This window comes from Drosophila mojavensis, unplaced genomic scaffold (assembly GCF_018153725.1).
Source record: "Drosophila mojavensis isolate 15081-1352.22 unplaced genomic scaffold, ASM1815372v1 contig_74, whole genome shotgun sequence".
In the NCBI taxonomy this organism is placed as follows: Eukaryota; Metazoa; Arthropoda; class Insecta; order Diptera; family Drosophilidae; genus Drosophila; species Drosophila mojavensis.
Genome location: NW_025318899.1, coordinates 20,603,447 through 20,615,941, shown reverse-complemented (window position 1 = coordinate 20,615,941; position 12,495 = coordinate 20,603,447). Strand labels below are relative to the sequence as shown.

The 12,495-nt window shown below is 34.1% G+C and overlaps 1 protein-coding gene and 3 long non-coding RNA genes across 4 annotated transcripts in view; 2 read left to right on the top strand and 2 right to left on the bottom strand.

The window, feature by feature from the left end:
- Positions 1 to 2,104: 2,104 nt before the first annotated feature.
- On the top strand, positions 2,105 to 2,679 carry LOC122757570. Its single transcript, XR_006357648.1, has 2 exons — positions 2,105 to 2,329; positions 2,404 to 2,679. It is a non-coding gene; the product is annotated as an uncharacterized LOC122757570 (long non-coding RNA).
- Positions 2,680 to 3,171: 492 nt separating this feature from the next.
- LOC6583136 (alpha-tocopherol transfer protein) lies at positions 3,172 to 4,423 on the bottom strand. The gene is made up of 3 exons (XM_002008778.4): positions 4,074 to 4,423; positions 3,634 to 4,006; positions 3,172 to 3,556 (listed from the first exon to the last, which is right to left on the bottom strand). Exons 1-3 carry the CDS (start codon positions 4,376 to 4,378, stop codon positions 3,296 to 3,298), a joined length of 939 nt encoding a protein of 312 aa, XP_002008814.1. The 5' UTR covers positions 4,379 to 4,423; the 3' UTR covers positions 3,172 to 3,295.
- A 3,204-nt stretch (positions 4,424 to 7,627) lies between these two features.
- Positions 7,628 to 12,495, bottom strand: part of LOC26528235 — a 36,006-nt gene continuing 31,138 nt past the window's right edge. The window contains exon 4 of the long non-coding RNA XR_004364312.2: positions 7,628 to 10,832. This is a non-coding gene — a long non-coding RNA (uncharacterized LOC26528235). The remainder of the gene's footprint in view (positions 10,833 to 12,495) is intronic.
- Positions 11,019 to 11,689, top strand: LOC116804342. Its single transcript, XR_004364315.2, has 2 exons — positions 11,019 to 11,150; positions 11,212 to 11,689. It is a non-coding gene; the product is annotated as an uncharacterized LOC116804342 (long non-coding RNA).

The following is a 12,495-nucleotide window of genomic DNA, read 5'->3' as shown; positions in this document are numbered from 1 at the left end:
TCGCGGATTCGCGATGTGCGATAAGCGTAAATCATCAATAAATTCTATATATACTCGCTATGCTCTATAATTCTGATGGGTCATATTTATTTTGCTAACACATACGCTATTGGTTTTATAAACTCAATCAATCTGTAAATTTTAATATAGTGATAAAAGCCAATATTATTTTCTTTTCTTGTCTTTCTTTTTCTTCAACGAGAAAATATAAAAGAAAAGCAAAGAAAAAGAATAATAATAATTTTGTAAAAATGTATATTTATATTTATAAAAAATAACAAAAAATAAAATAAATAAATCAAATTTATTATAGAAATAAAAGATTTTAGAATAATCAACATAAATATGAATACATTAAAAAATTAGATAATTAAATTTGCATTTAAAATAAAAGAGCCTTATCATAATCTTAACAATTGTATTAAAATACTTTAATATTATGCTTAAATATTATGTTTAAATAAATAATAAAAATAACAATAATAAAATTGATATGGTAGATGAAAGCTATTCAGCTGATTTTTGAAGCGGAAGGTTTGCAAAGGGTATTTAGGAGCCGCCTAACTGGTTTCACCTGTTGTTCTTGGCATTATTTTGACAATTTGATTTATAACCTTGGCCAACAAGTAAACAAAGTGCGAGAGCGAGCCACATTGCCTTGTTGTCACAAACAATATTTATTTAGTTTCTATTTCTATGATTTTAATGAAAAAGCTTCTTCGCATATTTAAATACGACAAGTAAATATTTGTGACCATAAATCAAAACTGAACAGCTGCGGCTCACAAAACGAATCTAACCAACACCCAAATGTAAATTCTATTATATTTTATTCCACTATATTCATTTCCATTTCCATTTCAATTTTCAATACCAAATATGTTCCATTCCATTCTATATTCCCTTTGTCACACTATTTAGTTTTATAGTATTCTAATATGAGTTTGTTTATAGATTCTGCGAATTTGCATAGTCGGGCAGTAAATTCAATTTGTCGTATATTCTGTGAGTGACTTTATTTATTATTGTCATTTTGAGGCGCTTGTAGTTTAAATAATTAAATTTGATAAGCAACTGTTATTTCTTAAACTTCTGCTTTTCTATGTGATTCTCAGATTTTTTTAGTGCGACGTGTGAAAGCGATTCGTAAGACACGATTGATTACACGATACTCCGTATTTACTTCTTCTCTAGTTCAAGAAGCCAATAAATCAGATAAGAGCCATTATCCTCATTCAATTCCAGCTTTTTAGAACACAATACCCCAAAGAAATAAGAAATGATCAGATTACGTACATATGTATGTGTACATTAATTATAATATTTGAGAATTTTTCTCATTTAGCAGTTTTATTTTTCTTTGAAAATACAGGCATTCAACTGTGAGTAAGTAGCTGGAAATCTTTCAATATACTCTTTGATATGAGGTGCTACACAATTATTGAACTGTTCACTTCTGCTCCCAGTAGATTCCGCCGAGCCAAGCAAAAATCGCAGCCGGATGTATTCATAGACAATTTTCGAGGAACACCAAAAACTTTCTTTGATTATGTCCAATGTATTTAAGTTGCAAGCATATTTGATTTTGGTGCTAGCTGTCAGGATGTCTCTCATGATATTTTCAAAGACGTCAATGGCCAGATTGGGTGCTATTTCCTTGTTGCATTGGAGAATAGAAAAATAATACCTGTTGGTAGTCACTTCAAAAGTTTCAGCTGCAGCCTGCAGACACATAAAGGACTTAAGTGGATTGAACATTGCCTGGAGGATGCAAAATAAATTCGGATGCTCCTCACAGTCGTTGAGCGCATTGACACCAAACAGTGCCACGAAGAGCACCGTCAACCCTACAGCAGCTTTTAACGTCATTATGAAGTCTTAATTTACGATTTAAATCCAAATGAGGCGAATCAGTTTCTACTTATAGAGCCACTTACGCTACGACAAATATACTTGACAATTCAATGGATAATAGGTTTGTGTAAAAACTTGAAACGCTCTGTTTATTACATTATAAACGTTGACATACATAACTCACCATGAAGGTGAAATGAAACAAATTTAATTAGTTTAAATCATTGTATTGAAATATTATAGACTGGGTGTTTGATTAACAACCTTCAAGATAATTTTACAACACTTTCGAAAGACAGTATGGGTATGCCGACACATCTCCATTTATCCCGAGCGCTAATCTCATTCCAAATATCAAAATCAATCAATGAGTCGTAAATCTTCAAAAAAACAAAACCTTTCACATTCGATTTATAGCACTCGCCATCGACCGGAATCAGTCGTGAAACAATAAATTTACGACAGTCTGAATTCGGTATGCAAATTGACACGATCGATGGGTTGTTCAGCTTTAGATTTATCAATTGGAACTACACATTTATATTACAGTTTATTGATGTTAACTGGGCCTCGTTAGGCAAGGCCTCGATTTTCAGCTAGTGAGAAGAAACGAAGCCAATTTGTTCATGTCTCTTGCGCCACGGCTCTTCAGTATAAATTATTAGACATAAATATTAATCGGATCGGATTGATCCAATTCTATATGCACGAAATGCTGTTGCGATTTTCGAGTGTGAAAATCTATACGCACAAATAATTTGCTGTCTGTGAAATGGAAATAGAAAAAAAAAAAAAAAAAAAAACAACTGAGCAAAAATTTGTTTATTGATAAAGAACAAAGTAGATTCGTTGCAGACATAGAAAAACAAAATTGGGAAAACAAAAGCTGTACAAATTAATAAATCCCTAATAACATTCTCACACTGAACTTTTATGTTCATATAATATAAATCTTTCACTTTGAAAACGGAAAAAGAAAGTTTTCAATTGGATTTCGGTTCTGCTTTGATGTATATGGTTAGTTCTAAAGCTCTACATGGAAGTATATCGATACAGTTATCGAATATGAATTCGATTCACATATGCCAACAGCAGGTGGCGCCCCGATGTGGGCGTTATGCCAGGTGAATGGCCGAATTCTTACGATTTCATTGAAGACTTTGGCCATAAATCGGACCATTAAGTATATACTCATCTGAGCAGAAAGCAAATAGAAACATGCAATTCCCATAAACATGAGCTGAATTCTTTGCGTGGGCGCCGTATATCCACTCATTCCGAATCCGAATTGAAATGCATACAATAATAAAAAATGTGTATTGATATCCATCGCCTTTAGAAGAAATTTTTATTAAAATTGAAAAATAGATTCAAGGAGGTCTCAAAAAATAGTTAGGTGAGACAAAGGAAAAAGTCTTCTTTCTGTGCATTGACCTTTGATTTAATCAAAGTCTAATTTGCGAAATGATCCATCAACACCAAAGATGCTTTCATAATCGCAGCTCTGTCCGGCAGGCCTCAGCGTTTCGTCCACTCCATAGTTAGCCTCCGCCCTGAGGTACTCCCGTTGCTCCGTAAAGATATCCCACGTCTGCTGCTTGAGCTCCTCAATCGTGCCCTGCTCCCCGCCCAGGTGTGTGGGTAAATACTTTTGCGGTATGTGTTTGTAAAGTGATTCCAAATTGCTGCCGTGCACTGATATCTGTTTAAAGCAGAACCAGAAGCTGCTGTCAGAGGGAGAGACAGATATATTATGTATGCATGTATCTATATATATACCCGACTCTGCTCCTTGGCAGGCAGTAGTGAGTGCATCAGATTAAAGCCCCTTTCGAAGACGGCATTCGTGTTGATCATGTGCCTGCCCTTGTCCCGAATGGGCATGGCTTCCTCAGCAAAGACGGACATCTTCTTTACAATGCTCGGCGTAAACTGTAACAGATGGGCCGCCGTATAGCCGCTAAAGTCGAGGATCAGCAGACAGCCATAGATGACGGCGTAGTCATCATGCTGTAGACTCAACGCGCTCAGGGCGTGCGACACGCCCATTATCTCCTCAAAAGTATACTTGTCCGCTGCATAGGAGCCGGGTCGCACATAAATGATCCGTGGTCCGTCATCGTGCAGCGGACGTGGCAAACGCAAGCCGACGCTGAGGAAGGGTTAAGATATGTAGATCCGGCTCACAGTATTCGCTTCCATCTGGAACAGCCACTCACCCAAGGCGCAGTAGTTCGTGTAGGCGCTGGCTGTCCACATCACGTATCGTATAAAAGTCCGGATAGCGAGTGCGCAGCGTATAAAATTTATCCAGCTTAGACTTGGCCTTCTCCAGGCTAAACTTGCAGCCGCGCAGAAAGGCCACAAGGAACTGATCGTCGATGCGTGCGCGTAGATGTGGTTGCTGTTTGAGCCAGGTGCGTAATGTTTCAATATCCGCATCTAGACGTTCGGGCACTTCATTTAGCTCCTCAATGGCAATGCGTTGCAAATTGGCCGATAGGGGGCGTATTTGTGGCGTCATTTGTAGTTCAAGTTTAATGTTTGATGTTAGAAAATGAACTAAATTCAGCTACACGACGACGATAACTTCGATTCTGTTGACATTGATAAGAAATCTAATCTCTAACGATTAGATTGAACTTAATTGGAGTTCAGTTATTTCGATTTACGTATGCTACTTTGAACATTGACTGATATAAACATTCCTAAGTATTTCTTTGATAATGATTTTCAAATAATTACTTTTGGCAGTCTCATTATAACATCAAAAATAACTTAATCAAAGCTATCAGAGTTAGAGTCCCATGCTATATAAAAATCATATATGTTCGTATACTCGATTAAATATAAAGTAGTTAGTCTAATTAGAGAGAATGAAAGTAAGGGGGTGAGAGATGAAGTAAACATTCAGAGAAACAACAGGGGCAGATACAACTAAATATTGACATGAATGGAAGAGGGAAAGAGATAGAGAATAAGAAGCGTGTGGTATAGGAAGGATAGAGGGCGAAATAGGGAAACTCGGAAAAGAGCAATACAGAAAATAATACCGCAAATAGAGTGATAAATTGATGGAGAAAGAAAATAAAGAGACATTAAAAGATTCATAAAAGAGCAAGATATGGAAAAAGATAAGCAGAAATAGAATGATACGGAGAGAAAGGGAAAGAGAAAGATAATGAGAAGAAGAGAAAGATAAGGAAAAAGATAAGCAGAAAAAGAACGATTAAAATAAAGCAAAAGCGAACATAAATTAAAGAGATGAAGAGAAGGAGAAAGGGAAAGAGAAGAACAAATCGAATGAAAATGAGAAAGGGAGCGAGTGATTGAAAGAAAAAGAGAAAAGGAGAGAGAAATAGCAAATTTCTTAATATTTAGTATATTATATCATTTTCAACTGTTCCATTCAAAATCCCGACTGGCTAAACACTGAAGCTTATTTTCCAAATTCATGCTACATATTTATGATGCATGTGCCTGTATGCGTTTGGTTGTGTGACTTAATTGTTTTGGCTCTATTTAACATGTTTTCATAGTTTTTTTTTGCCTCTTTATTTATTTTTTACTTTTTGCAAATTATGCTTGACACGAAGTTTCATGTCGTTTTGTTATCTTAATGCTTTTGTTTGTTGTTTCGCTGAGGTAATTGTTGCTGTTGTTGTTTTGGCAGTTATCTGAGTATACAGCCAGCAAGCAGACAGCTACACGCACACACACACAGGTATACGAACCCAATTTGATGTGTGCTATGGCAGACATATTGGCACCACAGCGAACAGCGAACAACAACAACAACAACAACAGCAGCAGCTGCTGCCAGAGCAAAGGCGACGACAAAAAGCAAAGTGCAAAGCATACCATACACTCACACTCTCACACTCTCATACACTCATTCACTTATACATTCATATAGAAGCAAGTACGGGCAGGCGTAGAAGTGTGCATGTATGCGTACATTATAAAAGGCAAAGCTTTTGAAGCCATCTCTCACAGTGACTGTCAATTCCATTTCGTCTTTTGCTTGACTGTCTGCTGCTGCCCGCGCACTCCGCCGTCGTGTCAAAGGCTATCAATTTTAATGCACGTTGCCTTTTGTGCCAAAAAAATACAAGCGAAATGGCAACATCAACAGCAGCCTCAACAAGCAAACAAATAAACGAAAAGCATATGACAAGAGTCACAAACACACACACACACACACATACATACATATGTACATGCATATGCATTCATTCTCGCCTCAATACATATGTGCACACATATGCATATGCTAATGTAGTATAAATATATGTATGTATGTGTGTGAAGCTCGCTCAGCTGTTATTCGAATTGACCTTCAACACATTTTTCTTAGTAAAAGCGAATAGACACATACATATATGTACATACATACATACATACAGTTGCACAAGCCTTCTTCTTCAATTTGATTTCAGCACAATAAATTTCGACCATTCAAACTTTGTCTGGGTTCTTATTCGAGCTTGAAAGCACACAAAGAAAATTATTCAAGGAATTGAAGTAAATAATCTGCTTAGGTATTCACGTACAGCTAATAAATTTAATAATTATAAATATAAATATAAAATATAAATCTAAAATAAATAAGAGAAATATAGAATATAGTTCAAAATGATTAAAAAAAAATAAAAACAAAAATGAATATAACAAATTCTTATACATTTTAATAAACAATTTAAATATTTATTGAACTCATATTTATTTTACAATTTCGGAATTATTTGTTTAACAACTTTTTTTTGATAACAAAAATGTAATTTAGGTACTTAAAAATATATAGTCAAATAAATTGTTGAAACTTTAAAATTGAGGAATCAGCTTCATGTAAAGGGCTCTGATTTGTAAACAAATTTTCAGCAGGCATTTCGATGTTTCTTTTGACATTTTGCGGCTTGAATGGAAAAGTTTCTAAAAAGGAAATAAAACTTTCAAAAATAATAATAATAAATAAATGAAAATAGAAACAGAAAACAGGCAGGCCATGTTCCAAGTGACACTGCAAAGCACATAGCCTAGTACATATATGTACATATGTATGTACGCATGCAAGACTACTGTAAATAAGTGCTTACGTTCTATACACTTACATGATTCAAGTAAATCCTCTTTTTTACTCCCAACTTGATTGTTGCTCATTGTAAATTTAGCCGTCGATCAATTGTTGAAATGAATTTCACATATTAACCAATTAGTTGGAGAGCGCTAGAAAGAACATTGCATATTCGTCGTAACAAGCACTCAAGCACTTTTACATTGAAATTTGGTATTGTGATGTTTGCCCATTTGGCGTTGTGAGCATGTCAGCAACAACATTTTGGTATTGTAAACAAATATTCAACTTTGAAAACTTACAAAGTATTTACAACAAACTCTCTATAGGCAGAGTGTTGCGAGTTCAAGCTACATACATATTTACAAAACGATATCCATCCAGGGCGAATAGTAGAGAAAACTTAATAATCTGGTCACAAGCTTTTTATATTATACATGTGTAAATATATAGTCTTTTATAATATTGTACAAACTTTATATTTTATTAAAAAAAAAATATATATTAATAATAATAATAATAATAATAATAATAATAATAATAATAATAATAATAATAATCAGATATACATAATTATTAAAAATATTTTTAAAGCTTAAAATGGAAATGAATAATATAATATAAAATTATTACTACACATATTATTGTTATTATTTTATTTCTTTTCATAAATATTTAAAAACTTTATTTTTTGTATACTCTCTGGCTAAAAATAGTTAGAACTTCTTAAGCATTGTTAATTCTTTTATTGACAGAGTTACATATCTGCACAATTGTTGAACGCTAAAAGTTTTGGGGAATACCAAGTAAATAGCTTGACAGTCAAATATTTGAATAATTAAAGAAACTTTTTTACTTTTACTTTGTTTTATTTTTCAATTTAAATATATTTAAACATTTCTTTTTGCATAGACATATATTTGTATATATGTATCTCTTGTATGGCAGCTTATTCGGTGTAGTTCGCTAGAAAACGAAATTGCTTATCGCACATAGATCATTTTTAAAATTAAATAAACCCACTATGAGCACAAGTTGTGCTCCGTGGTGTGGTACGTGGTACGTGGCTCGGATTCTGGCACGCGAGATCAACGTTCTCGATGAGGTAAGAAATTATTTTCAGTGGACAGACTGTGGGAATATATCGGTTCGGCATATAACTAAATCATATGTATATGCATATATACATATGTACTCATTAAGATGTCTTTTCGCTTGTCATTTACGTATTTGTCGTCAGTGACAGGCAAAAATTGGATGAGCTTAAAATGTTTGCATTATTTAGTAAGTGGAATATATACATCTAATATATATTCTAATTTTCGTGCACATATCTATGTACAACTCTCTGTTAGAGGTCTCATTTCTTCAATCTGCGCAAATTATTGTCAACTGTCCCCAGCTGAGAATTGATATTTATAAATGTTTCACACCCATTACTTGTAATGCTTTTTAAATTTGTCGGTGGTGCTTCTCAGCATTTAATTTACAATCAGTGCAACAATTTTGACCACGTTTTCGTTCGCCCCTCATTAGCTTCGTTGTGCCGGATGTCTTGGACAATTTGTCTGTACTTTTTATAAGTAGTAGCCCACAATCTGAAACAATATAACTGCATAATTGATATGCTTATAGCAGAGCAGAGCTCATCTGCTTTCAAAATTAGGAAACCTTCTGTGCTCACTCAAATTTTGTATGCTTAACCTTAAATGTTGGAACGTAACGAACGTAACATCTTTCAACTATATAAATGCATTAAATATGAAACCCATTTCGCATACATAAATTGTTTTGTAAAAGTAAAAAAATAATATAATATTAATAATAATATTATTGCCCAAATTATATTGAATCATATAGTCTGTCATTTGCTTTATAAGTATAATTATTTTCATTGGAAAAACTTTGGGCTTGAAGCATTCGAATATAAATTTCATAATAAGAATTATCGAGCTTCAGTTATCAAATAAACAGAGTATCGCATGTATGTATATATATACATATATATACACCTATATGCTTAGCCTAGTTTATATCTGGCGTTACTCGCACCAAATTAAACTCCTATTGTATGACATAAATAAACAAAATAGTAAATAAGAGAGAAAAATAGTAAAAACACATCTAAACTCCCTTCTCTACATACAAAAGTCGTTTCTTATCTTATCTTACTCCTTTTTTTTTTTTTTTTTTTGGCTCTTCAGGCATTGTTTTGATGGTACCACAAATTGTATCCTTTCAACTTTTTGGCAGCAAACGACATTGACAGCAGCTCAAACGACAGAGCGGCTGCGAGAGGATATATTTTATATAATTTTATGGCACGAAGTGCAAAGTTTACAAACTACACGGAGATAGAGTATGCGAGAGAGAAAGAGAGAGAGAGAAAGACAGACGCTTAGGACAAAGCACACAAAACAATACGAATAAAACTTGGGCCATAAAATGCGAGAATTATTGAGTCTGTCGCAAATAGCAAAACTTTTGATTCCCTTAGAAAATCTCTTAATAATCCTTTCATCTAGAAAGTGTCCCAATTTCAGCAAAGAGCAATCAACTTCAATTGTGTGCTGTGTTTGTATTGCCAAAGGCGACATTTCTAAAGAACTCCCTTTGGACGTCCACTAAGAGTGCTCTTCAAATATTATAACGTATATGAAAAGATTTGAATCAATACGACTTTTTTTTAATTCCTATAAAAGAATATCATTGTATAGTTTTAATACCTCCTAGTCCTAATTCTGAGTACACTAAAGCGTCTTTTTGTTGAAATTTAAATACCTCTCACAAGTCTAACGATAAGTTATACAAATTGCTAAACATGTGAAAAAATCTAGTGCTTTCCGAGTCGTGAACCGATCAACAAACGCTGTCCATAATACCAGCCATATAATATAGTGAATCGCAGACATCTTCGTCATCTTCAAGCATACGGAACTAATTGGGTAGCTTAGTTGACAGCAGCTAAAGAGGAATCATGCCATAACTTAATGTAAGGAGCGTGGATCACATACATATCACATGCTGAACATCATTCATCTTCTCTCATTTGCCAAAAATATTTAAACAAATTTATGTGCGTTTTATTTCATTTTTTATGCCTATTTTTATTACTATTTATTTATTTATTTTTCATTTTGAATTATTTAGTAATCAGCGAACCGGTAAATGCTCTGACTAATCCCTTATAGATGTTTACTATTCTATTTAAGACGTGGGCTGCGCACGTGTATATTTGTATACGTATGTATTGGAATGTGTCGGCATAGTTTGCCAAAAGCTTTATAGTGTTTTATAATTTTTTATAATTTGATAATTATAATTATAAGCGAGACTGCTCGACTATGAGATCCACTGAACCGTGCAAAGAGCTGATATTCCAATAATTCAACTTTTCCTTGCATGGCAATATGAACTATAATATGGGGACTGAATTCTTTAATAAGTAGTCTTCGGTAGTCGGTAGTCTTCATTTATGTGTGTTTATGCCAAAGCACAAGCTGCTAGTACTTGAAATACGTTATATCAAATTGGAAGCAAACGTATTAAAGTTAGGATTAAAAACGAAATCAATTATCGATTGTTATCGATAAAATTGGATGGGTCATCTAAAAAACGCTTATATATTTTGGAGAATAACTGCCCTACATTTACACAATACCAATATTCCCTGATTTCCCATTTTTAATTCGCTCACTTGGAATCGTTGAGTTATGAAAAGATAAGATCTTGAATTTAACAACTGATTGAATATATTTATATAGCCGGTATAATTCTTAGCAATATTAAGTACATACATTTTAATAAACTCACTCCCAAAGTTGCTATTGACATCATCTGAATTGTAAATTATACCAAAAGAATATACCAATAATGATATTTTGCTCGACAACGTCAATTTTTTCTACAAATAAAATCAATTCAATAATATTATATAAGTCAATAGACAGAAATATTGTATTTATTTTTATTTGCTACTTAAAAATATATTTTGTAGATATGGTGAATTATACACGCTGTAATCAATTTTAACTACACATTCTTTTGAAATGTGTGAAAAATCCGATTACAAGGCTATCCAATGTATCCAAAGCGTTTAGTTCATGTTTAAAATAGTTCGAATTTTAATTTTCTTAAAGATAATATTTAAATCATATTGAAATTGAGATTCTGCACAATGGGTCATTTATTAGTTTTATTTTTCTGTGTCTGTGTTTTTAACGTAAGTTTATAAATATATAAATCAGCTCAAATCTTAAATAAAGAACAGTCATCACCTTTAGATCTATCCAACAAACGCCAATGTATTCAATAGACCAAATGTTGTGGCATTTGTAGTAAAATTAACACCAACATTTTTTGCTGATTATTCGGATAAATTGCGAGAGATTAAGAGCGCTATTTCTGAATGTGCTGAATCGGTTGAAAAGATAAAGCCGGTGAGAACGAGACTTGATGTTATTATGCAAAGTTCTTTAAAAGTTGCAGCAGACTGTCGCAAGTGGGGGAGCTTAGGCTGTAGCGACGAAGCAAATTCAATAATGGAAACTATTAATGCGCTGACTATCGATGGCGTATTTGACACATTTGATTATTCAAACCCTAAGCCATGTATGGAGAAAGTGTTGCACATGTTGAGAAGGACATACAATGATGCCAGATTGGTTTTTAAAAAGTTCTCGGAACATAAGAGATAATGACTTGAAGCACTACATCTATTATATTATATTATTTGAGTTCAATAAAATGCTGCAAATCAAATTAGATGGAGTTGAAGTTGTATCACACAACAACTCTGACTTTTTCCTACATGGTGAAAGTTCTTCTTGTTCATCGTCCTCTGGAATAACCATGCTCACTTTTATTTATTGAGTATAGAAATAATGCATAAGAATATCAGATTTGTTATTATTACTTCCGAATAGTAGAGATTGGCTGAAGGGTATTAAAGAGTGTTTTGGTATTATTGCGAAAACTCAGAACTTGCAAACTATTTAAAGAGAATTGATTCCATGGCAAAAGGACCAGACCGAATAGGAGCGAAACTCCTGAGTTCTGGAAATTCCTGTCAGGCACATAAAAGTGATTTCTAGCTAACAAACAGCTGGAGCTGTTGCTTGAATAACCTTTGCTGAAGGGGATGAGGGGGTTGGTATGGGGTTGACTGATTTTTCGTCCCCATGAATGGGCGCGTAATTAAATTCTTGGCAAGGCGACGGGGCTTGCTTAGAAGCTTTGGGAGGCAGGGGACCAAAATGCTCCGTTGTGCGTGCTGGTAATGACCGGGCGGTGCTGTGTGGGTGGCAACCCACTGCCACCCACCAAATTTATCAAGTAGACAAATATTTGCTCTAATTAGTAAAATTGGACACGTTCTGGGGATGGGGCAGCTGCGGGTGACACAGCTCGTCGAGTTGCTCGAGCTGCAGTGTTGACTGATTGCCTCTTCGAAAAATCGTTTGTTGTCTTTGATTTGGGGCCGCTCATTAAATGCTGCTGGTCGGGCCTATGACAATTTCCCCGGGCCGAAAACTTGCCTAAGACAGTAAATGCCAATTGCGTGCCAC